At 38.6% G+C, this 27,658-nt stretch overlaps 1 protein-coding gene across 1 annotated transcript in view; it reads left to right on the top strand.

Annotated features, from left to right (window-relative positions):
- The first annotated feature begins 281 nt into the window (after positions 1–281).
- LOC103027310 (potassium voltage-gated channel subfamily H member 7) overlaps positions 282–27,658 on the top strand; it is a 105,838-nt gene continuing 78,461 nt past the window's right edge. Inside the window, exons 1-2 of the mRNA XM_049484983.1 lie at positions 282–824; positions 5,149–5,379. Coding sequence (XP_049340940.1) covers positions 749–824; positions 5,149–5,379 — 307 coding nt within the window. The 5' untranslated portion in view covers positions 282–748. The remainder of the gene's footprint in view (positions 825–5,148; positions 5,380–27,658) is intronic.

The raw sequence follows: 27,658 nt of genomic DNA, 5'->3' as shown, positions 1-27,658 counted from the left end.
GTTGGTTGGGTAAGTGTTTCTCAAGCTGAGCTCGAGATGAGGTGATGCTTCATCGTTTTGTAGACACTACCTACAGTAAGTAGTACCTGCCTGGTCTGCTCAGTGACTAAAGAGTGGAAAACAAAGCCACGTGTCGTGTCATGAGAGCGATGAGAGCGATGGGAGCGTGCCTTCACCTCCCCCACCTCTATATCTCCTCCTTCTCCTCCTCCTCCTACCCCCTCCCCCTTCCCTCCCCTCTACGTATCACCGATGTGCGCTGTGAACCCCGGCTCTACTCCTCGAGCGCGGCTGCAGAACTGAGCGCACCGTGCTGTGAAGCAGCCCCCCCCCCCTCCCATCAGAGGCAGAGAGGCGCGAGGCACACGAGCGAGTCCCAGTCTTCATTCCGCTCGCGCTCAGCACCGCGAACACCAGGAACTGCTCCATCTCCACCGAAAGCGATGGTCCTCGGACTGAAGCCAGCGCGTCCTGTGATCCGCGGTCCCGGTTCGTCGCTGCGCGCCAGGAGTTCGAGCGAGCGTCCGGACTGCAGCTGCCCGCCGCCGCGCTTAAACAACGCCAACAAAGGGCTTTGAGGAACACAGAAGAAGAACAACAACAGAAAAACAACAACAACAACACATGGAGAAGAAGCATGATTTGTGACCGGAGGAGGACCACCCAGCAGCCACGTTAACTTTACCGGGGAGCGGGCTCGCGGAGCACAAGCGCTCGTGGACCCGAACAAAGTGAAGATTTTCTAACCATGCCGGTGCGAAGGGGTCATGTGGCTCCGCAGAACACCTTTCTGGGGATAATAATCCGGAAATTCGAGGGACAGAGTGAGTATGGACGCGATACATCGTGAGCGCAGTTTTGGTAGTTTGTGAAAAAAGTGCACAATCACAATTTACGAAGACAAAAAACGAGTTGAGACGACGAACTGAGTTTAGCTTGTTTACCTCACGCCATACTTTAGCTTTATGAGCGATAAACTGTGAGAAACGAAAAAGAAAAACGTTGAATCAACGTTGGATTTGGTGTTGATTTTGAAAAGTGAATCAACGTTGATTTAGCAACGTTATTTCAAAATCGTACTTTCAACCTTTCATAAACCATCCCAGCTGGCACACAACCGACCTTCAACGTTGAAATGTGTTTGAAATATGATTGAAGTAATGTCTTTTGTTTTTTCAATGTTGAAACAACGTTAAACAAGATATAATGTTAAATGGCTGTCCAAACGTTAACATTTTAACATTGACTCAACATAATGTCCTTTTGACATAGCATTTTAGATTTTATTACCATACAATTTCAAAAAACAGATGGATGGAGAGATCAAAAAGTGGTTTGCTTTTTAATTTGGCACCAATTCTTCACCATACCTGGGGGTATGTTCATGTTCTGAGATCAGATGTTGAATCAGATTGGTAGTGGTGGGTTATACTCAGATTTACTACAGTGATGTAAGTCTATTGTTAACACTCTGTTATCCATAGTATTTTCTAGTTTTAGTGAGCTATGGTTTATTAAAGGTTGATCGTACAACATTGCTATATCAACGTTGATTCACTTTTCAAAATCAACACCAAATCTAACTTTGATTCAACCATAACATCAGTGTTGATTAAAAGTTGATTCAACGCTGGAATGCCAGCTGAGAGAGCTCCCTAATACTAGAAAGTCCTGTGGATAACAGAGTGTTAACAATAAACTTACATACTTGTAGTAAAGTTACAGAGAATAAAGAATGTTACCCACCACTACCCATCTGATTAAACATCTGATCTCAAAAACACAACAGTAAAACTAATAGAACATGACCATACCCCCAGGTATGGTGAAGAATTGGTGCTAAATTAAGAAGCATACTTTTCATCCCTCCATCCAACTGTTATTTGAAATTGTATGATGGTGAAATGTAAAATGCTAATTCAAAAGTCAGAAGGTTGAGGACATTATGTTGATCAATTGTAAAATAGTAACATTTTCACAACCATTTAACATTAAGTGTTGTTTCAATTTTGTTTCAGTGTTAAAACAACAGAAAGACATTACTTTCAATCATATTTCAATCACATTTCAACGTTGAAGGTCGGTTGGGTGCCAGCTGGGACGAATCAATTAAACAGTACCGAAGGTTTTAAAAAAAATGTAGCATAGAGTTCATAGAATTCAAAATATGTGTTTTTAATCAAAAGGTAAATGCACAGCACAAACAACCTGCAAAAAAAGTTTGACAATGAAAACCAGCCTCAGTCAGTGGGACTTCTTTAGGGTTAAATAATATAGGGTTTTTAAAGCTGCATGTAAACTATATGATGTGTTACAATAACAACAACAAAAAACTCATTATGTTTCTTGAAATATCTTTTATATACAGCTCAGGAAAAAATTAAGAGACCCCTTTGATCTCTGAATCAGTTTCTCTGATTTTGCTGTTCAAGAGTATATGTCTGAGTAAAATGAACATTGTTGTTTTATTCTATAAACTACGGGCAACATTTCTCCCAATATTCAAATCAAAATATTGTCATTTAAAGAATTTATTTGCAGAGAATTAGAAATGTCTGAAATAAACAAAAAGCAGAGCTTTCAGACTAAAGTTTTAAGAGTTCAGAATTCAATATTTGGTGCAATAACCCTGTTTTATTAATCACAGTTTTTATAGATCTTGGCATGTTTTCCTCCACCAGTCACACACCATGCTTTTGGATAACGTTATGCCACTCCTGGTGCAAAGAATCAAGCAGTTTAGCTTGGTTTGAGGGCTTGTGATCATCTTTCTCTTGATTATATTCCAAAGGTTTTCAATTTGGTAAATAAAAAAATATATATATAATTTCTAAGTGGTCTCTTATTTATTGTCAGAGCTGTATATCAGTAGCAATAATTTAATCAGAGAAAATTAATGATTGAGTTTGGGTTGTGATCACAGGACTGTAAAAAAACTGCTTTGTCCAAATGAAGTGACTGGATCATTTAGACCAAATGGAAAAATAGGTTTCTGTTGACCAAAGTACAAACAGTCCTTCAGGTCCACCGGTGTTCCTTACAAGTGTGTACTTTTTTCTAAGAGTGAACAGACTGGTTCAACAGTGTCACCGGGGTGGTACTACTTTAAAGGACAGAGTTGGACCCAAAAGGTCATGTTGTACCTTTGAGAGTACATCTGCACTCTTTGTACTTGAGAAGGACTGTACCTGTACTGTACCTTTTCTCTGACAGTGTACCTGTCTAACTGAACTAGATTCTCAGGAATGGCAGATATTGTATAATGTAATGGCAACATTAAGATAACACAGTTCTGGTAATGTGTGTATGTGTAGATATTATTTGTGTTTGTAATTCTCAAAGCTTTGCTAATTATAAGGAAATATGAAACAATACGCTTCTACTTTTATGTTTTTTTTTTCATTATTAAATAGATTTTTAAATAGTATTAAAAATACATATTTTATTAAATACTACCCAAATTTATGACTCAGCATTGAAACTCAATAAAACAATGGATTGTGTTTGAGATGATAAAATAAAGCTGTCATGATGCTCCTTTAATTCAACACAGAAAACCCATGTTATTTATTTTTATAAATTGCACAATGTCGTAGTAGTTGATATTATGAGCTTTTCTAAAATATTTTCAAATATATCAGTATTTTCAATATATTGCCCAGCCCTAGACATGATGGCACTTTATCATGTCCAATACCGATAATGATACTGCAATGCTGAATAAGATAACACTTTATTAATTCCCAAGAGGAAATTATTATTTAGATTTCTAAATTAGATTTTGTCTTAAACTAAGCTGTTTATAATCATTTGTCTGAATGCGCTTTGTTTAGTACAGCCATGTAACTAACATCAGACTAACACAAATATTCTACTTCCCTACAAAGTAATCTTAAAAGGAGGTGGAAGTGTTGATGTAGCGTATTTGATTGATACTTTGTGTTTGATTGTGTAGGCTTTAAACAAAAAATATTATTATTATTATTATTATTATTATTTTTTTTTTTTACTAGTTTGTATTCTCTCAACATGATTTAAAAAGAAGCTCAGGCCATGATTCCTAAATTCCACAATATAAAATATAAGTGCTCTGCCGGCCTTTATCCACAATTATTTTTGTCTAGTGTGTGTACTTATTCAAAACAGTGTATCAATATATCAAATTTTAAATATATCAATATTTAAAACAAATACAGTGTTTTTAAAGATTTTTTTATGGTTGTTTTTCTCATATGGCGTATGCACATTGACTACGCTCAGTATTAATAACTAAAGCTGCCTATGCAGACTGTATGCATGCCTTTGGCCATTACAAATTATGTATGAATGGAGCTTTTCCAGCTTTTGAATGAAATCCAAAGGCTATTTTGGGAAAATGAGTAGTGTCATATATGCAGTGTGTGTTTGACAGCTCTGTCATTGCATTATCTCTGCTACGGTCTATGAAATGTCTTATTTGGAGAGAATAATTGCATTATTTTTCAATAAGCAGTAGAGCAATACAGTAATAAAATTTTAAAACAAAGAGAATGAAAAGCATTGAATAATTTCATGGTTTTAAATGTCTATTTAGCTTGTCAGTTTAGCAATAAACATTAAATAAAATTAAATACAGTTATGTGACTGTATGTGAATTCATGTTGGCCTCACACATCCAGATTTTTTTGTGTAAACAATACAGCAGATACTAATTTATCATGACCTGTATCGACAATGATACTGCAACACTGAGTAAGATAAGGTAACACTTTATTAATTCCCAAGAGGAAATAATGATTTAGATTTAGATTTAGATCTTTTTATCTGTCTTAACTAAGCTGTTAATAATCATTTCTAGTCTGAATGCATTAGCCATCTAAATAACATCAGATCAAATGGGTAGCACAAATATTAGTCTATTTATCTATTTAAACATTTTATTGCACTCAAAAAAACTTGAATACAGTCATGTGACTACTCTATGTGAATCCATGTTGGCCTCACACATCCAGATTTACTTAAACTATACAGCAGCTACCTAAGTCTCTTGTGAAGGACAAGTGTGTCAAGGCCAAAGCGAGCTGGAAAGAAACCAAGAAACCAACAAAAGTACAGCATAAAGTTTAAATCTATGCAAAAAGTGACCTTGACTTTCTTTGTCCTCTGCAGATAAGAAATTCATCATAGCCAATGCGCGCGTGCAGAACTGCGCCATTATCTACTGTAACGACGGCTTCTGTGAGATGACGGGCTTCTCCCGGCCGGACATCATGCAGAGACCCTGCACGTGTGACTTCCTGCACGGGGAGCAGACCACGCGGCACGCCATCGCCCAGGTGGCCCAGGCCCTGCTGGGCTCGGAGGAGCGCAAAGTGGAGATCACCTACCACCGCAAAGACGGTCAGTCCACCACACGCTGCTTAGCCTTTCCGGCTCTGGGATTCGCTATTACTCTCCTGAGCAATGAGAGAATCAGTGCTGTGGGTTTTGAATGGAAGGCAGAGGAGAAAGAGAAAGAGAGAGAGAGAGAGAGAAAGAGAGAGAGAGAGAGAGAGAGAGTGGGTGGGGTGGTGGAGGTTGATGTCTCACTAGTACGACCTCTTCTCTTTCAGAGGTAATGTGGTATCATTACTGAGCACTTTGAATGAAATGAAAGAGCCGGGAATAAAAAAAGAGAAAGAGAAGGAGAGAGAGAGAGAGAGATTGAGTGGAGCTAGCCTAACCGTTTTGTACGGATGGTCTCTTATGTCTCCGGCAAACGTTCTCATATTCTTTCGTTCTCTCATTCTGTCATTTATTCTCTCTCTCTCTCCTCGCTATTTCTCTATGCTCCTCCGCTCCAGTCCCATAACATCTAATTTATTTTGTCGTGAGCCTGCTTTCTCCTGATTTGCTCAGTGAAGCGGGTTCGGCCGGAGCTCTAATGTGAGCGAGCGTCCGCTCTCGCGCCAAAAGCTCCTCAGACAAATTCGGCCTCAGTCTGTGTTGTCCTGCCAAACACAGTGGATTAAAGAAAACCCACACCCATATCTGCTTTCAGAGCTCCTCCATCGGCACGCACTCCCCCCGCTCCCCCTTCATAAGTGTCTACAGAGCTTACAGAGGAGCAGCATTATTGATGAGCTTTTACTTCTGTTACCAGCTGCTGAAATATTGATTAACCATCACGTATTGTGTTCCAAATGGTCTGTAGGTTATGGGCGTTGATCATAGCAGCACCATAGCATCAGCGGTAACATGCTTGAAGTGTTTTGGAACATAAATGGTCATTTGAGCCACTGCATTATTGAATACGCTGGCTAATTGTATTCTTATAGTGTGTGTGTGTGTCTGTGTGTGTGTGTGCTTGTGTGTGTGTGTGTGTGTGTGTGTGTTTTTGTCGGTTTGGCCTTGCAGACATCCACTGACTGCTGTAGAGGTAGCTCATCGCTTTAATACTTCATGCATTAACTGCTCCCTGGGCTTGTTACTGTGCACAGGCCTTTGGTGTTTTTATAAATTATGAGGTGCTGTGCTGAGGGAACATTTCAGAGAGCAAGAGCGAGAGAGAAAGAGAGAGAGAGAGAAAGAGAGTGTGCCTCTAACAATGATCTCTGGCTGAAGAATAAAACAGACATTGCATAACATTGGAGGTGTAATCACTGGCTTTGGCAGGTAGAGAAGCTCTCTGCTGAACACTGCAATTTAACAGCACCTGGAGTAGGACGGAGGAAGGAGGAGAATTACACTGCAATTCAGCAGCTATCTCCGCTAGTTATGGATTTTAATAAGCAGCACTCTTGCCGCCACACATGTAAAAAAAAAAAAAAAAAAAAAGGTAAAAGAGAAAGGGAGATTGTGCTTTATTACGCCGCCATTATTGCCGCCGTTATTAAGGAGTCATACTAAGCCGGCAACGCAACACAATATTCAGAAAAAACAATACAGGCTAACAAGACATCAGCAGCATTTTTCGAGAGTAATCTGGTTCAGTCGAGAATGCATTACTGCTGGACAGCGTAGCGCAGCGGCTATTCATAAGAAAGATATGAATTATGAATAAAGACATCCCGTAATTCGATTTCTGGCCGAGGCGCTTCAATGAAGATGGACAGGTCTGTTCGAAGCAAATTTGCGCAATATGTTTGTGGCGGGAGTTATTCAGCTGGACAGATGGAACCTCCAGAGACTTGGTGCTTTACCCACGCTGCACATGTCAGGCCGGGGAGCGTTCTGTGGCCGATAAGTGTTCTAAAGAGCAGCTTAGCACTAAAATGCAGGACAAACTCTCTTGTGTGAAGCATTAGGCTGTTTACTAGTACTTTCACTGCCAAGACATACTACATAAACAACATGTAGTAATGTAGTGATGGCCATTGTGGGGTTTTGTTAAAGTGATGGGTATTTTTTACACCTGACAGTGCAGAGCAAGCTCTGAAAGTATCTATTGATATGGTTAGTTTTTGGTTTGTTATTGCAGATTACTCTGCACACTAGAAAACGTGCATGATATGGCACATTTATGTCCTGTTATTGTCACCCATTTGGGCTGAATATCCTTTTATACAACAGTTAGTTCCGACCTCACAATCTGATCTAGCCGTGATGATATTTGTGATAACATCACGGCCTTCTCACACTAAACCTGTATCACTCCGCCGACGTGTTCCCGAGTAATGGCCCGCAGCACTGACTCGTTTTTCGTGGAAAAAAGGGAAAGAAAATCGCTCGGCTAATGCCGTCTGACAGCCAGAACGCTAACCAGCCAGGCTAGACCAAGCTAAGTTAATGCTGAGCTAAAAAGCAAGCTACGCTAACCTAACCACAGTCCAGCCGGCTAGCTAAAACCAATACGACCCAGCAAAACAAGCAGAAATGCTCAAATGCGCAGCGTTCACCTGAAGACGACTCCACAAAACAGAAGAGGAGAGAATCAGTGTCATTTCACGCTCCTAACGTTTACCATCTTCGCTTATTCCCACTTTTGCTTTCAAGCTAACTTTTGTGGTGTTAGTCTGTATAAACTGATGATCTGCGACCGAATCACAGCCATGATGTTATTCGTATGAATAAGATATACCTTCTCTGAGCATATTAAGTGCATATCAGTGCATAAAGAACACATATTCATGTGTGATTAGTATAATTAGTGCTGTTTCACTTTTGAAAATAACATTTTTTAAAATGTTTTAATATACAGCTTTGTAAAAAAATAAGAGACCACTTCCGTTTCTGAATCATTTTCTGAATCAGATTTTGCTATTTATAGGTATATGTTTAAGGAGTAAAATGAACATTGTTGTTTTATTCTATGAACCAGGGACAACATCTCTCCCAAATTCCAAATAAAAATATTGTAAATATTGTCATTTAGAGCATTTAAGCTAGCAGAAAAAACAATGCATATATATGGTATAACTGCTGGTTTTGGTAGCCTGGATTGAAAACGTGGCTGTGGTTGCACTCCTGCTTCAACAACTTTGCCTGTTTTTGCCATTGCAGTCCTGCATTGTGCTGAAATCTGACTGACACACCCACCACTGTTAATGACTCAGTACTGGATATACTGTAGCTGCATTTGATTGGTTAAACAAAGTCATGTAAGATGCTTTTGACTGGTGAATGGACATGCACGTGGTCCTTTTGATTGGTGACGGAAGCTATTGAAGATGCATATGAATAAAGCAACAGAAAATGTGCATTTTAATTGAATTCTTAAAAGTATCATTTGTACAATTAAGTAAATGTTAAACAGTAAATTGTCGCTGTCCAACGAAAAACACTTATCTCCAAAACAGCAACTTTACAGGAGAGAGAAATAACTTAAACTTTTAATGGAAGTCAATGTAAAAATGTTTATTTCAGGTCATTTTTAAGTATTTATATTGGTCCGTTCATCAAGAAATTTTGGCACAGTGCAAGGGACAGTTTGTCTTTTCAAATTATGTAGTAAACTAAAAATCGACAAAAATGGAGATAAGTGTTTTTCATAGGACAGTGACGGAATGTAATGCGTTGCTACCCACCTCTGTGTTCAGTCTGATCCAGATCAGGACCAGGACCTTATTTTATATCTAGACTGAGGCCCCCTTTCACACCTCCTGTTTTGGCTCAGAGCAAATGAAAAAAAAAGTATAAGAGTCCAGACCAAACAAGGTAGTTAGGTAGGTGTGAAAGTACCCATAGTCGTGGGGCGGTAGATAAAGATGAATGAAAGTTTTAGAGCTCAGAGGGGCTTCAGGGGAAGGGCTCTTCCTCCCTCTTTCCTTACCTCTTTTACTTTCTTTCTCTCTCTCTCTCTCTCTCTCTGACTGAGCTACTGATTACCTGAGGCTGAACACTATTTTAATGAGGATACAGATAGCTTACTGCAAATCGATTTACAATCCCTGTGTCACGGCCAGACTAAATCAATGGCTAACTGCAGGCTCCTTGTCTGCTGCTATAAAGCCCTTCACACACTCCAGCGCTAAGCCGGGCTCACACTCGCAGCTTTTCCCGGGCCCATCCCGCCGCGCTGTTCGCACTAGCAGGCTGACATGACCCTGCGATGAGGGAGAGGGGAGGGTGCATTTGTTAAGCTGTCCCAGGGCAGCCACAGGGAGGAAGATGTTTGTGTATAATTGGCTCCAGTGACAGACCGGCACTGTACAGCATATGGAGGTGTCAGCTCCTGAGCTGTTTTAATTGACTCATTACACCTGCAGGCCCTGACATCGCTCCTCATGAGCTCAAAATGCATTTCAGCACTCGTGCGAGGATGATGAATCTTTTTTTTATTTATATATTTATTTATTTTTAAACACCGTTCCTTCACAGCAACTCTCGCTGTTGTGCCGTTTGGTTTACACTGTGCTCCGCTCTGAGAGGCCTCGACAAAACCTCTCAGATGGCACGGGATTCACAGCGTCGCGCTCGGAATTCCACTTATTCCCTTTTTTGTCTCCCAATTGATGTTTTTGTCATGGATGAATGACGTTCTGTGGCATCCAGCAAGCCTGTCCGGGGCGTGATGAGAGAGAGAGGAGACAGACGCTGCTGCAGCTCGCGCTGAAGTCACACTGAATTAAAGCTATCCTGCGAAGCCCCATGCAGATGTGACGCGCTGTCATTCACCAGCCCTGTAAAAACCCAGACTGCTGTTCTGCCAGGCCTAGACCAGAATACATGCCTGCAAACAGCCAGACTGCTTTTTTTATCGTAGGCTGCCACAAATAAAATGCTTGTGATTAAATGACTTGTTTGTAGCCGGTAACCAGCAATCACTAATAAAGAATAGGTCGTGTGAAGAGGAGATGAATTACAGGTCTGTTTCAGAGAGAGCCAGGACCAGAGATGAAAGACAGAGAGAGAGAAAAAGGAGAGGAAAGATCTGAAAAGAAGAACTGAGGCAGCCAGCAGGACAGATTGACAGGACAGACTGAGGTAGAGAAGTGAGGGAAACCCAGCCAGCGTACTCGTGTGAGCCTCACATGGGTGGAACGTGGGCTAGGTGGGATTCAGGTGGGCATTGTCTAGGAGTGGGTTACATGTGGGTTACATAGCGCCCATTTAGCAATGCCACATCAACCACCTAGTAACTGCTTATCAACTGAGAACTTAGCAACTGCTCCATGTTAGCCACCTAGCAACTACTTATCATACTTATCACCATAGCAACACTATAATAAACCACCAAAGCAACCAACTAGCAACTGATTTGTCCCCACTTAGCTACACAGTGCATACATTTTAACCAAAAGCTTTTTTAAATTGTATTATCATCCAAACATTGATGATAAACACTGATGATTTCCACAGTTTAGCCATTTTTGCACTAATCAAACACGTCTTTTCACTGAACGAAATGCTTTTGCGGTTACTATAGAAACTGTGCTTTGTCTCATTGATACATTTATTTCCTTGTTTATTTATTTACTTTTTAGAAAATGTCAATGGTTTCAAACTATGGCTCCTTATCTATACCCACTGTCTTTCTCTCTCTCTCTCTCTCTCTCACACACAAACACACACGTTAACCATGTGACCTCTTCTGTTCGACTCAAGTCACCTTTGACTTACTGATGGTTTTGATATGCTTTTATTTCATCATGACTAATTCATAGTTAATGAGTTGACATTTGTGTACATTTGTGTGTTTGGTTCAGTAGGAGATGCTGTAATAGTACTATGTAGCATAATGTGTCTTTCAAAACAGGATGCTGACACCTGATCTTGTGTGTGTGTGTTTGCGTGAGCTAACAGGATAATGGGCTGGTTACAGGCATGCTGCTGTGAGGAGATGCTGATAGATATAAGGCATGTGGTGAGCGAGGGTGCTGGGTTTCACTCCCCCAGGTCCCTGATGCAGTGCCCCGCTCTCCACCACGGCTGACTGCCGCTGGGACAGCTGAAGGAGGTTTGGGGAGTTGAGGGGGTCCACAGGTTCAGTACAGTAGGTGTGCTTCGTGAGAGCCGGACGGTTGCTTCTGAAAGGACGGCATGAATTATTAATGCAGCACAGCCGCTTTGGTTACTCTGTGGCTGTTGTGAAACAATGCTGTATTTGGCTCGATCAGCATCTAGCCATGTCTTGGAGGGAAGACCAGCTGGAAGACTAATGAGGAAAGTGTGTGGATTAAAACCACATCAGCTTTAATTTAAGATCAGCTGATCTGCATGGAAACGCTTGTTTTTTGTGGAATGAAACTGTAATTTTGTTACGAATGCAGATCTTACAAAGATAATGCACTGTACAAGGGTTGGACAATGAAACTGAAACACATGGTTTTAGACCACAATAGTTAATTGTCCCGACAGACAGTTCTGGGTTTTATGTTTTTTGGATACAATCCGGGTTAACACCCGAACATCCCTTTCAGACAGCTTCCTTTTGCGTCCACAGTTAATCCTGTTGGATGTAGTTCGTCCTTCTTGGTGGTATGCTGACATTACCCTGGATACCGTGGCTCTTGATACATCACAAAGACTTGCTGTCTTGGTCACAGATGCGCCAGCAAGACGTGCACCAACAATTTGTGTGCATTGCAATATTTTGAGCAAAACTGTGCTCTTACCCTGATAATTGAACCTTCACATTCTGCTCTTACTGGTGCAATGTGCAATTAATGAAGATTGGCCACCAGGCTGGTCTAATTTAGCCATGAAACCTCCCACACTAAAATGACCGGTTTCAGTTTCATTGTCCAACCCCTGTATGATCATAAGCAGATTCTGGTTGATTTTATCTGACTTGCGGGAATTAGGGAGCCGTTATTGATATGCAGTGGACTCCCGCAACTTCCTGGAGACCTGGGATGTCTGGTGTACTGTTATTTAGCCAGCAGTCTGTAAATGACAATATATAATGGAAACTGGGACTGTTAAAAGCTAGGCATTCAGTGTGCATTAGGGCTGCATTGCCAAGAACATGAAAATATGAAATGTATGCCAGGCAATGTATTGCAATATTATAAATCCTATTTTTGGTAAAATGTCATGGTATAAAAAACACCATCATATGTACGAAATTGGAGTGTGCAGGATTTCAGTTGCAAAGAAATGTTAAGATTTTGATTTGGGAAATTTTGAGGCCAGGGCAATGGCTTTAACCATTTCTTATGCCATAAGAATGTTTGGACCCAGAATTTCCCAGCAAAAGATTGTCCAGTGCATCACTCTCCATTTATTATTTATCTTCTCTTTCTTTCTCTCTCTCTTGATTTTTTTCCCCATCTTGATGCAATCTTTTCCCTATAATGTACTGTAAATGAAAGCAAGTCTCGTCAGACCAGACAACCTTCTTCTCTTGTTCCAGGGTCATGTTTCGATGCCTGCAGGCCAGTTCTAAGCTCTTTTGTTGGTGAACAGAGGTTGGCATGAATACTCTTGTCTGGCATGTACTAAAACTTTTTAGTTGTAGCAACTAGAGGTGTGCCATATCGTATCGTACGCAATAATGTCGCCAACATTTTTGAATATTGTGGACGATATTATACCCTGAAATATTTTGATGTATCATTATTAGTATCATGACTTCTTGTATTTTTTAATATCTCAGTTAGGGGTGTGCCATATCATATAGTGTATTCTTGAAATATTTTTTTTTAATGTTTTGTCATATCACCAAGATTATCATTATCGCATAAATACCATGAAATATCGTGATGTTAATTTAGGGCCATATTGCCCACCCCTAGTAGCAAATGACCTTTTACATTCTTATTCCACAAAATGCAGTAGTTCCTTCTGGCCTTGCTAACAGTGCCAAACAAACAAATGCAACGTCACCCCAGACGAATATTTGTGCCCTGGTTGCCCTTATTTTGGTTTGACTCATGTAACCTTCGTTGCCCTCTTGCACTGATGAGCCTTGTGTGCCCAACACTCTGTTACCAGCTTGTGGTTTATGTCTCCTCAGGCCACTGTCAGAACCCTCTTACCACTTCTAACATTACTGCCAGATGACTGACAGCCTTCTTCAGAGATCCTCCAGCCCAGTCTGTCATCTTCCTGTAATAATTTGGCCTGAGTCTAAGTCACTCAGGTATCGACACCTGCTCATTTCTCCTGCGTTCACATCACCTACAGATTTATCCTACAGCTGGTTACAAGACAACCAGCGATATGTGCTTTGTTTGTCAGTCTTTAAAATGTTTTGACTTATCACTGCTGTGAGTAGTGTGTAGATGGACGAAATTTTGATTGTAATTTTGTAAGTGGATGATGTTTGGTTTGTAAATGATTTTGTGTTTTTTTGTAATATGTATTTGGGTGCAGATAGTAACCTTTTGGTAAAGTTATTTGTAAACAGTTAGTAACTTGCAAATGGTCATATTTTGTCTCTGGTTTAGAGATTATATTCTTTGATGTTAAGACTTAATGATGTTTGACTGGATAATATTTGGTTAGTGGTTTGTAGGTGGTAATGTTTGTTTAGCGATTTGTACATGGTGATTTAATGGTTAGTAGTATGTAGATGAACGTGTTTGGAAACTGATTTGTAATTTAGAAATATTTGGTTTTAATAGAATAATTGAATAGATGATTTATTACATAAATTATTTTACCATATTTTTCGTGCTATAAGGCCAAAAATCGTCAGGGTATGTATGTATTTATGAATTTTTTATTCATGAATTTTAATTTCTAAAGCCTTTTAATGTAAATTTAAATATGTATTTAATTTTGAATAATGGTATGCCACCGTAGAGTAGATTCAGCGCCACTATCAATAGCTTGTGGTTAAAATTGATCTTGCGTATTTATCTTGGGTATTTATTTCAAGATGTAATCTGCATCTTTGAAAAACAAGTATTCCAGAGAAATAGGTATGTTTATGGACATATTTAGATATTTAGTTAATAAAGGGTATCACCACTTTTTGGTCTGCGTCCATGCATCCATGTTCATGACATCTGTATAACAAAACAGTCTGATGATGCACATTTCAGCATTGCAGGATACTTTTTGCTCGAGTTTTGTCCAGTTGAGATTGGTCTCACGTGTTTCTCTTGATCAGAGGTTGTAATGAAGCCTTTAAACAACTCCACATTGAGTGGCAGATGGGCAAAGTGATAGCTCATCAAGGGCATATGCCTATCCAGAGCATCGCTATACCACTGCATAGGAAACAGTGCTGGTCAGCTCAGGGAGGACCTCTTGAAAGCCATCCAGAGGCATCCTGGCCATCTGTTCCACCAGTTCTGCCAGGGCTAGCTTCCATCCCTCTCTCTCTCTCTCTCTGTCTTTCATTCTCACTGATTTCAGTGGACTCAAACCAGCAGTCAATGGGCCTCTAATCTGGCTCACGTGCTGCTGTGAATCTCATCTAGGAGCTTGAAACGGTGACAACTGGGATGTCGACTGCAAAATCTGCCGGATCTGGAAGGAGGAATTGGTTTCTTCTTCCTCTCGAAGCACAATATATCATCATTCATAGTAGGGAATACCAATAATCAAGGTTTGGCACAATGCACTTACCCTGCTGTCCGCATATTAAACAGTGAACAGGCCTAGTGGAGCACTGCCACTAGTCACTCAGTAGTCCATGCAATGACTTCAAGCGACACTAATTAAAAATGAAAGTAGGCCGCAGCGTCTGGCTTGCAGCAACCCCAGTAAGACTAGAGAGAGCCACATGGCCATCAGACCGCAAACAAAGGGTTAGTCCCTCTCCTTTCTCCCCTGCATCACTAAGCTCTGATTGGTCGGTTCCTTGAATGGTTGTGCATTAGCTCCAGCAAAACAACCCTGCAACGCTAACCCTGTCAACATGGATCAGGGAGACACGCAGGGGCACAGAGACGACTCTCATGTCTCCTAGGAGCCTGCTGAGGGTTCTTCCACACACTTACGTTCATATAATTGTCAGACGTAGTGAAGAAATTCTTCATTGGAGAGTGTGTATGCTTTTTTTTGTAGTTTTTTTTAGTTGTGTGAGAAGTGTTTAGCACTGAGCTTATAAAACATGATCACTTTCTGTTACATTCGATCCTGTTTCTTAAACATAATGAATAGGGATTTTATAGGTTTTCACTTATTTTGTCACTTTTTCAACATTGCAGCATCAATGAAATAGACAAAATGTATTTTTGTATTATTTTTTCAAAGAAAAGCAAACATTTTTTAATATCCCAGCATCCCCGCAGAGGGCTTTTATTTTGATGACACAGCTGAGGCAGACACAGCATATGTGAATCTAGTAAAGTGCTGCAGGTACTGCAAACAAATCGAATACTAGTGTAACTACTGAAATATGAGCTAAAATAAATTAAATAAAAAGTGGCAGTCCCTATTATTTTGTTTCTAAAATTAAAGCAGAAGCATCTCTGAGAGGAGAAGTGACAAAATATTGTGTTTAATTGTATCAGTGTGCTGGAACGACCATCCCTACTCATCCTAATATATTCATTCTTAAAACTGGGGTATCTCGTCACTTTTTGCTGGACTTCTTCTGGCCACGTCACGAGTCTTTACGTACTTACGACACACGTACAGCCTCTAAAAGAGGATCCAGATCAGTTTAACTGAACACAAGCGGCTGGTGGAGCAATGGAGACTTCAGAAGGAAAAAAATCACATACGCCCAGTTTAAAAAATATATTTTTTGCATGCTCTGTGTAATTACCCGTTCTCAACAGAGAGGGCCATACATCCCCCAAATCCAAAAACGTATGGACATTAGCTTTAATTATTGGTTTAAATTATTATGTGCTTTTTCGTATTCATCTGAAGCATCCCTGATTGTAAACTGTGGTTAGAAATAGTCAGCTAGTCGAGACGTTTTTTTTTTGTAATGAGCTGATCAAAATATAGTGAGCTGAAATGAGGATTGTCCTTAAATGTCCTGCATGCAGTTCTGCTTTTGTGAACCGTACAACAGTTGCCTTGCATTATGATGCTGCTGCTGCTGCATTATCTCCTCACTGTTCAAAGAAACTGGTAAAAATGACCATCTGTTGGAGATTAAGTTCAGTGTACACTTCAATCAGAGTCCTCCCGTTAAATCTATTCATTCAGAACATTCAGCTGCTGCTGGGAACAAAGCCGATGTACACAGTCTTCCATGTCATTATGTCTCTTTGCTGATGCAACATTGACGCGCCCCCCCTTTGAATTGAATTACACATAAGAGTGCATCCATGAAACATATAGCTGGAACCTTTTGCCTGAGTCATTATGCTCTGATGGAGTCTCAGCTGACTGATATGGCTTTGCTTGGTGGAGAGTCAAACGGAGACTCATCCGTCAGCTTCGTAATGACTTAACACAGCCTTTCCTGAAGGCACGGCTACAATGGTGCTATTTTTAGCACTAATGCCTTCAAACGCCTGTAACTCTCGCAGCAACTGAAACGCAATCTTTCCTCCCTGGGGATGCAGAAAATCAATCGCTAACATTTGAAGTAAATGGGGGAGGTTCTTTCAGGATATTGGACCGCATTACGGGAGATCCATAACGATCTGAAGATTGCCGGAGTGCCATTTGAATGCTCCTTTGTTTAACGAATGGTGTGTAATTATGTTGTATATGGAGGAAATGGCTTTGACACCATATAATGATCTGATTTTGTGCTGCTGCAGATCTGTGCTTAAGAGAGCGCAGCTTTTGAGAACAAAACACATTTTAATGCTCTGTCCAGAATCTATTTTAACACCCTTGAATCAGACTGAACTGGTGTTGAAGACTTCATGTCTGCACTTGCCCTGTTCTGCTATCTTAGATCACGTTTCAAATCAAACTGCGTTACTGAACATCATATTTACACTGACATGCCAAAAGTCATGGTATAGCAGTATGTGTATTGATCTTGTGATTAAATGTTACCGCAAAGAACAGCCTGGGAATGCTTACATCTGTATGTAGTAAGGGGGTTATCTTGTAAGGCCTGATAGTGGTTCCAGATGACTAAGAAATAAAATTTCTGAACAGTCCTTGAAGCAAAGTGTCGTGTAAACCAGGAATTTGTCAAAAATTGAGCAGAGCAGTGGATTGTAATGATTGATTGTGACCGGCAGCACCTGTCTACAACTGTCCATGCAAACAGACAAGCGATTCTGGCAGAAAACACAGCCAAATTCAGAACGGGTCAGAGCAGAGTCATGCAACAATTAATGAGGTATGTGTTGCAGTATATCTTCTCTGTCCAATGAAAAACAAGTATCTCCATTTTTGTCCATTTTTAGTTTACTACATTCATTTAAACAGGCAAACTGTCCCTTACACTGCGTCAAGCTCTCTTGATAAATGGACTAATAGGCAGTCTCAAGAATTACCTGAAATAAACACTTTTTACATTGACTTCCATTAAAATATGTAAAGTTGCTGTTTTGAACAGCAGCTATATTACCCATATGCAGCACTTTGGACATAGTCTGGTCATGTAATCCACATTTTTACACAGCTGATGGCAAGCTGTATGAAAGGGATTCGAACCAGCAATCTCCTGATCATAGTGGCAGCACTTTAAACCTTTTAGACCTTTGTTAGTTTTCTAAATTAATTGTGTATTTTAAACAGTGTAGGTTATTGTGCTTTAACTTTATTTTTTTACCAGTAGGCCCGTCTGCGTAAATGATAAGTGGTAAATGGAATGAATACATGGAAATACAATAGTAATCTCTTTTTTTCCCTAAAATCCTAACAAAATATTTCATTTGTGTCAGTGACTGAATAGTTTGGTCTTTAAATGAGTGTACATTCATTATTATGGTTTTATATTATTTATTACATCAGTGGCAAAATTCTCATAAAAAGACAATATTTCTGGGACAGTATATCTTACAAAAAATGATTATCATGACAGGCCTAATTAACAGGTTCCTTTAAATTCCTTTGCCACAACATTAAGCCATTGATCACAAAGTTTACAGCTGAAATTTGACACGCCCCCATGGTGCACACACAGTGGGCTAATCATGTTTGTGCCCTGTGTAGTGCAGTAAATAGCAAATAAGGGTCCATTATGTGCTCATATGGTTGTTGGGTATAAGCTGTGTAGTGTTCTATTGCATTTATTGATTTATGATGCTTTGATAAGTAGGAAACAGAGATGCTACACTCAGTCAAGAGCGATCCGAGCAGGAAACGCTAAATATGTCATTATGTCTACTCCGCTGGATGTCGGCTGCTGCGTATGAAGCTGCATCTGTTCTCTTTATAGCAGTCTTATTTCTGTATTCTCTTCAGTGACTCTGTGTAATGTTTTAGTCAGGATAGGAAGTCAAATAGCACAAGCTGTAAACACCTCTTTTGAGAAGTTCCTCAGCGAGGACTGCCAGACTCTGCGTCTTGGGCTGTTATGGTTTAATTATTGATGATGGAAATAGGAATCTAATTAAATTTCCATCATCATGAAAGGACAGCAGGCCTCAGATCAGTGGCCAAGTACAGTATATGCAGCACAAGCTGAGATGATGAGCCAACAGCGTACAGTAATTAGCCTGAGGATCCCTCACCTCATATCTCTCTTTTACCATGGGACTAATTCACAGTCTGCCCCTAATACAGCTTTATTTCAGCCTGGACGTGAAGGATTTAGCCTCATACTAGTATATTGACTCCAGACCAGAGCATGTCTGATTCAGCAGAGGTATCTAATTATAAAGCCCTTGGTGAGCTGAATCAGGTCTTTTAAGTCAGGGAAACACGAATGTGTCATGCAGTAGCTGCACAGAACATAGACAGAAAGCTGCAGTAAGATATTCCAGAATGGAAGAGAAAGACAGGTGATGCTCCCAGTGGAGTATTTTAGGATGAGAATGAAAAGACTAGTCTAGGCTCTCAGTTGCTTACTGACCCCAAAGCAGCTTTTAAAAGAGAGAGAAGGTCTTTTGACAGGCGAGAGCTTGCTCTGAAGGGGAGGCTTTTCCTTCAGAGTGATGTACACAATGCTAAACGGCCCAGGAGGGCAGGAGTAGTCGAGTGGAAAAATGAGAGTCGATAAGATTTGCATCCCCCTGCAGCCTGGACCGTTTGACATTCCATCAGGCCCAGGTAGAGAGAAGGGCAGCTGAAAAGCGTGATACACTCTGTGTGTGTGCGTGTGTGTGTATTTTTTGCCCTGAATTTGTTTGGAAAACCAGAGAAATGCACACACTAACTTATCTCTGAGTAGTGCTTCTTACATACAATGTTTTAGGGGTAAAATATTCTATATTCTATTAACCTATCAGCAAATAGTAATAATCATGGGGATAACCACACTCAGCTAGAATGTCACTAGCGAGACGTTGTGTCATGGACTGTATTAGGTGACAGAAAGTATCCAGAGGCACTCGAGCCACAGCTCTCCACTGTGGCACATTGATTGCTCTGTACCGCTCATCGGAGTCATCATTCCCCTCTGGCAGCAATGGGGCAGTTTTATACAATGTATAGAAGAAGTAGAGTAGTCAGTGTATAGCTTGTGTAACAGTGTACGTTAGCTGTGCCCTCAAAATAAAGCCATTAGTGTCTATTCCACTGGCAAAAAAAGTGAGAACACCCCTTGTGCCCAATTAGTTTTTTTAGCCTTTTTCTCTCTTCGATGTCATGTGACTTGTTAGTGTTACAAGGTCTAGGGAGCAGGCATGTTAAAGTTGGCCTTTTAGGTATAATTCTCTCATACTGGCCAATGAATATTTAAAATAGCACTTTATGGCACGATGGCCAAGGTCAAAACCCTATTCATCTATTTCAAAAAAAGTGAACTATTGACAATAGAATAGGACTTTTTGGTACAGACAAAAACATGAACCTGTTGGCATCGTGCCAACCAGGCGTAGGCCTGGGGGGTATAAAGCCCCCCTGAATTGGGCTGTGGATCTGCCATTTGTAATCGATGCACAAGTGCACCTTTTTGTGTAAATGTTTTTTATTAGAATGTAATTTGCCCATTTCCTATTTCATAATGGCAGATGACTTATAAACTGTAGTTTATTGCTGATGACCTTGTAAGAATTCAATAAGTCACAAATACTTAAAGATGTGTTTTTTCAAGGACACAAAGTTTCTTTCTGTCAGTTAATTGTACTTTAAATGTAAAATTAAAAAATAAATGATATAAAAATGGATATATAAAGTTTTGGCCCAACAGTAATTATATACTATACAATATATGACAAAAGGCAAGACCTTGATCTTGAAACAAGGCTGTGTGTTTGTGTGTGTGTGTGTATGTGTGTGTGTGATTGATCGTTGTGGAGATATGAGTAGAGATGTAGTGTGTAATGAACACTTTGGACCCAGGATTTACCTTGTCTCGACTGACGCATTCTGTGAAACGTGATTCGGGTTAAAGTAAGTGCAGTCTTGAGAGGTGAGTTGAGGATGACGTAGATTCCAGTTCCCAGGAACACATTACATCCCTGCCACTCACTAGACTTCCAGGCCTCAAGCCTTCAGCTTGATTGTTCACATGTACGCTTTCCAATTAAAGAGATGAAGATTAGGTCAATTATAATTGACACTAATGAGTTGACAGAGACTCCAGTTTCAAGCATCTATTAACCCCACTGAGTTAGTGTAGTAGGAGGTAAGTGTTAACTGCACTGGTGAGAGCTTGAAGGGGAAGAAGGTATTGAGTAATTTAACAAGGTTACCCAGTCTGAAATGGAAACTATGGAAGGATGGTTTACAGTTGAATTACTATAGTATCATTTGACCAATAAAACAGACTCTTACATGGAAACATGGAATTCACACTGAATCTGCACATATATTTCTGAAGATTTATTAACTTATTTCTTATATTTTGACTTTGTTTTAAGTGATTTAATATTATCTACTAAAATTATTTAATTGTTTTGGCAGATAACTTTGCGTAATTCAAGATGTAACAGATCATGTCAAGCATCTGTCAAAAAAATAACATTTGACATGAATAGAAAAGGACACTTTTATGTGATAGAATTATTAAAACAAGCAAATAAGGTTAGTATTATGTTGAACAGCCTTAATACTTAATAATATACTTTTTATAATAATCATACTTACTTATTTTATATTTACAACAATGTGAAAGTAAGAGAATTAAATACAGTTTTGCTACATTCATTTACTGCAGAAGTCAGTAGCTACCATCACAATAACCTCATTTTTAAGTAGATGAGTTTGGTGAAGACATTTAAGTTTAAAACAACTGGTTTAGAAAGCTTTTATCTGTGTTGTATGGTTAATCCAGACACAAATATGTTCCTCTGTTTACATTTTTAGTGATACATGTTGATAATAATGCATTATGCAGAATTTTGCACATCCAAACACCATGGAATCATGTCAACAGAAGTTGGAGTATTGTGTGTTCAGCTAACTTAATGACACACAGACAGAAATACATGCTAATAAAGTGTATAATACTACTGTTTCTGTGTGGTGCAGCCACCTTGGATTCTAAACTCTGGGTTGGTGAGGCTTTCCGAGCATTAAGTCCGACCTTTTGGGGGTATTCCAGTTGATATTTTCCACTTGGATCTTGGAAAATATTGCAATCGATTTCCAGTGCAAGACAGCATTAAACTAGATATAAGAGAATTTCACTTGCTATGATATCATTTTTGTATTGAACCTTGAATATTCCAGTTTGTGCTGCTTAGCTTACTTAGAGAACTGTATAAAACTGTATGCCAGAGTGACAAATCCTCATAGAGGTGGAATTATCCAGTGTTTTGACAGTGTTCTCATCAGCGAGCGTGTTTGCGTGTCTAATTATACCAGAAGTTTGAGCTATGCAAATTTGCATTCTATTTTCAGGGCATAATGAATACAGGTATGAGCACAATGTTCTGAGCTGCACACTGTTGTCACTATACTGTGGCATGCTGTGATATATATGTGTAAATGCACAGCTGATGTAAATGTAAATCTGTTTGTAACAAATAAAACAAATCTAACAAATAAACAAGAAATATTCTATTCCCACAACGTATTGAATTTATTTTACCTCAAGCTGACTTTGTTGCAAGCATAAACAGCTGAAAATTAATATTTTAATTTAAGCGTAATTCAAAAAGATAAACAGAGACAGACAGAGCGAGGAAAACAAATATTTTATTTTCATTACAGTTTTGTCTGAGGTCTTCATTCAGCATGAATTAATAATAATTTGAAAGTTTGTTGACTTTGTATTCTTCTGTGTTGGGCTACAAAAGAAGAATGCTTAAAGAGAGAATTGAATAATTGATTTTGGGAAAAAAGCAAAGAAAGAAAGAAACAAAAATACAACATTTGAAAACACAATGCTAAGCATAGAATGTTGTGTATAAATGCAATTGGGTAATAATTTAGGGTATATCAATTACTTATATCAGTACTTACGACAGCAATAAGCATTGACAAATGTTGAGTAAACAGCTTAGTATTAACTTAGTATTAATTTTAATTAGTTAAGACATTATTAAACATTCTACATTTTAATTATTAATAATAAATATAGACATTAGTTTGTTATTTGCAATTATATCTATATATATCTAGTGTCAATTAATAATTAGTTGAGACATTTTGTCATAAGTTATGTCCATTCATGTACCCTTATTTTGAAGTAGTACCTGTAATTGTAATTTTGTAATGTACTGGGTAACAACACTACACATTGCTCTATCAGACAAGTATAAGAAACTTAAGCCCATCTGTGTAGGCCTGTTTATATATTTTTCTATAATAGGAGCTTAAATCAAGCACTGTAAATGTAATAAAATGTTAGAAGACAATAAGACACATAAAGACATAATAAAATTGCTGAAATGTAAATGAGAAATGCATCAAACCTTGATTAAAAATAAACATTACCACAAAAACATGGCTGACATGCTTTACAGTATAACACTAGTATTTTTCGCACTATAAGACGCACTGGATTATAAGGTGCACTATCAATAAATGTCTATTGTCTGGTGTATTTTCAACAAAACTGTAATAAAAAAAATCTACACAGATTTATCTCCTGAAAACTGTTTATTTGTGTGAGTAAAGCACCTCTGTTTATTTATAGTAAGGCTGGAGCATTGGCATTAGCCGCTAATAGCTAGCCACCCCACAGCATTATACTGAGGAACCCTGAGTGTACCAGTAAGTGAGGGTGATATTAGCTAGCGGTTCGTCCCATGTAGCTTGTTTTAACACGGTAAACACACAGGATACAGTCTTATAATACTCACCTCTGAACATCAGAAGAGATAGTGCTTAGCGGTTAGCGGCTAATTTTGCTTCAGCAGTGCTAGCAGGGGTTAGCAGCATGCTAGAGGATGATAATATTCACCTATGAACTGCAAAAGAGCTAGCGCTTAGCGGCTAATGCTAATACTGCTCCAGCTTCTGTGCCTCGGGCTAAACTGAAACTCCTGTACTTCAGCAGAGTGGCTTTACTGCTTCTTACAAACTGACTGGAAAAAATCATACATAAGGTGAACCGGATTATAAGGCACACTGACAATTTTTAGGAAAATTAAAGGATTTTAAGTGCACCTTATAATGCAAAAAAAACAGTATATAATAGACATTACATTTATCTTCAGCAATTTTTTTTGTAGAAACAGAGAAGGTGAAATCATGTAACATATTTTTAAATATTGTAATTATTGACAAATACATTTCTAAATTATTTTTACTTGTTTAAATTCACAGATTGTGCTACTATACATATAAAAAAGTATGCAATTAATTTGTTATGATTAATTGTTTGCTGTGTAATATCAAAAGAGATGACAACACTCCCAGTGTAACAGTAATGCATATATAAAATGCACACTAAGTAAAAGCACTGTGTATACTGCAGTTACCCAACACCGCTTTGTACTCTACCTCCTACAGTTCACACTTAAGGACTCTGTAGTGCGTTAAGTGACGTGCACAAGTGAAAATAGTCCAAGTGTACGACTTTCAGGTGACTTTCAGCATGGTACAGGATGCTGGAACTTCCACGCTAACCTTTTCAGTGAACTATTCTTTCTCCATCTGCTCCACTGCTTTTAACTGTAGATCAGCAGGCCAGGGAAGCTGCAGGTGATGCTTGCTGACTGCTGCTTTTCTTTTAATCAGGATTCAGACCCATTATACACTGATTGCTGTAAAGAATAATTAGAATTGATAACTTGCATTCAAGAAATGTAATTCATATGCAGAATTTTGCATCACAGAAAAGAAGGATCAAGATAATTTAATTAGAGTCTTCTTTATTATTGATATTTGGTGGCTTGGATTATTATCACCTATAAAATATTCAGTGGTCAAGAAACACAACACAGATATTGACAGAACAAGAGAAGAGCTTAAATAGATCTTTACATATAATAATAATTAAACAAGGTGAGGTTTGGTCTTTTCTGTGCTTCTTTATAGGTGTAAAGTCTGGACTATTGTAAAGTATGACAGATTGTTTGAGATATCCTGATTTATTGGAATGTTGGTGTTGCTGAAGACTTTTCAGAATACCTTGAAAACCAAAGAAAACAAACCAATGGACCCTAAATCCTATCCTGTAGCCTGCTGCTAACCCAGGCTAGCACTGCTGGAGCAGCATACGCTTTTCCTGCTAACCACGCTAAGGTCTTTCACTGTTCAGAGGTGAGTATTATGGGCCTGTAGCCTGCTCGTTTACCGTGTTAAAACGAGCTACGTGGGACGAACTGCTAGCTAATATCATCCTGGCTTACCAGAACACTGGTTCCTCAGTGTAGCGCTGTCTTGTGGCATTTACTGTTAGTCGCTAATGCTAACGCTGCTGAACCTAGCCTTAGTGGAAATCTGGGCCTACTGTAAATAAACGGAAGAGCTTTACTCAACCAAATAAACAATTTTCAGGAGAGAAATCCATGTAAATTAACATCCAGTGCTTTAAAAGAATTACAGTTTTGTTTACTTAGCTTAGCTTTACTTTACCCCCCACCACAACCTAGCAGCGAGACCTGCTGAATTAGAAGGAAAACATGGCAACACCCCTGTTCCTTACTAGTGTTGCATAATGCGCCTTATAATCCAGCTCTCCTTACAGTGCTAAAAATGTATGTCTATGTATGTTTTATTCATTTAACAATGATAAAATGAAAAAATATATCAAATATTTTAACTAATTTAACTAATTTAAGAGGATTTAACTTGTTAATACATAATTTTTGTGTAGGTCTGTCACAATAATTACATTATTAACTTATTTTGTATCAACATGGCCTTGATAATGTTTAATTTCTCTTTATTTGTCTGCTTTCTGTCAGAGGTAAGGACAATCTAAGGAGCAAACAGTGACATCAATAACAATGGTGTTTAAGACTCAGTTTGAAAACTCTTATTTTATTTTTTTGTGATTTCCTATTTAGGATATTAAAAAAAAGGTTATACTCCAATTCCAGCATCTAAATAGTTATCATTGAAAGTTAATGGCTCGTAAATAGGGGTTATCATATTATTGTGCTATACGATAATATAATTTATCCAATAATTTCTGCAACAATATATTGTCCAAAAATGGTTATCTTGAGAGGCCTTGGAGAAACTCTTTCCATATGGTTAACAGAAGTTAAAATAGAATTGACTTAATAAAAACATAATTACAGTGTGCAAGCTAGCCGATAAATATCAGTTCAAAAGTACTTAAAAAAACGAAAGGGATGCGTTAAAATTGTCTAGGCTATAATGTAATAGTCGTGAACTCTTCTATGCACTCTCCTCGACCGGTTATGTTGATCCAAGACACTGGAGATGAACTTCTCAAGTATCTGTCCCTCACCTCATGGTGTCCCTTATCACAGAATGAGACTACACCAGCACGTGTGATATCTTATCCCAGTTATACACCACTGATTGTCTACAACACTGATCACACAGCCCTTATTAATGATGTTAAATGTCATGGTCATGCGATAGCTTAGCGGTGATAACATTTCTAGATTATCTTCTCATGATTGTGGTGCAATTAACTGGACTAGGTCTGGTTTCCTGAAGGCATCGCAGTGTAGAGATCATCTTAACTCGTAAAGGATATTTAATGTGGTGCTTCCTTAACCAATTAACCAATTAAGATGCTTTTGGGAACCCCAGAAAAAACATTACTGACATCTTTCTTTGATGTGAAACTATGAGAAGTGTGTAAAAATCATAATCACTGAATATTTGGCAGCTGAAATAAAAGAAAAAAAGCACTTTCAGTCTTCAGCAGAAAAGGCAAAAAGACTGAATAATTTATATTTCATAATGACCCGTTTATTTTAAGTCATATTCCAGTGTTTCCTCTAACAGAGGATTGCAGGCTTCCACCACCACAATTAGCCCAGTGTTCAGTTTTGGCAAAAAACATAAGCTTTTGGTACATCTAACAGCTATAATTATAACAGTATAATTATATACAGGGTTTGATAGCTATAACAACTAAATGGCATATTTCATAAATATATTATAACTTATATATAGTGTTAAATCTTTGAAAATACAGCTCTGAAAAAAAATTAAGATAACACAGAGAAAATCAGTTTCTCCAAATTTTGAGCATTTATTTGCAGAAAATGAGAAATGGCTGAAATAACAAAGCTTCCAGATCTCAAATAATACAAAAAAACAAAACAAGTTCTTCAATATCAATATTTGGTGGAATAACTCAGTTTTTTTTAATCACAGTTTTCATGAATCTTGGCATGTTCTCCTCCAGCAGTCTTACACACTGCTTTTGGATAACTTTATGCCTGCACTCCTGGTGCAAAAATTCAAGCAGTTCAGCTTGGTTTGTTGGCTTGTGATCATCCATCTTCCTCTTGATTATATTCCAGAGGTTTTCAATTAGGTAAAATCAAAGAAACTCATCATTTTTAAGTGGTCATTTATTTGTTTTCCAGAGCTTTGTATCTCCATTTTTTAAAATCCTTGAAGAGAGCAGTCGTTCTTTAATGTATGTCTAGTGTTCCTAAGCACTAGTCTTAACAACGTGTAAATGTGGCCAAAACTCTTGAAACAGCAGACTGACACAGTGACATTAGACCCATGTTTGTGTTAATTATTGATGGTAGAACGAAGAACCTTAATGCCAATAGTGAGCGTAATTGCTGTGAAACACAATGGCAGAATTTTGACACCATGAATATTTAAAGTTACATTCTGTGAGACTCAATCCTTTTTTTTCTGCATGAATGATACAACAACTATAAGATTTTCAAACTTACTCAATAGAAGGGGAGACAACTCTTTCTAGCAATTATAAAAATAAATAAATAAATAAAATCCAGTACTTTTGGGGGGTTTGATTTGGATATATTGT

This window comes from Astyanax mexicanus, chromosome 11 (genome assembly GCF_023375975.1).
Source record: "Astyanax mexicanus isolate ESR-SI-001 chromosome 11, AstMex3_surface, whole genome shotgun sequence".
Classification (NCBI taxonomy): Eukaryota; Metazoa; Chordata; class Actinopteri; order Characiformes; family Acestrorhamphidae; genus Astyanax; species Astyanax mexicanus.
The sequence above is the reverse complement of the archived record's forward strand: the minus strand, read 5'-3'. Positions and strand labels throughout refer to the sequence as shown.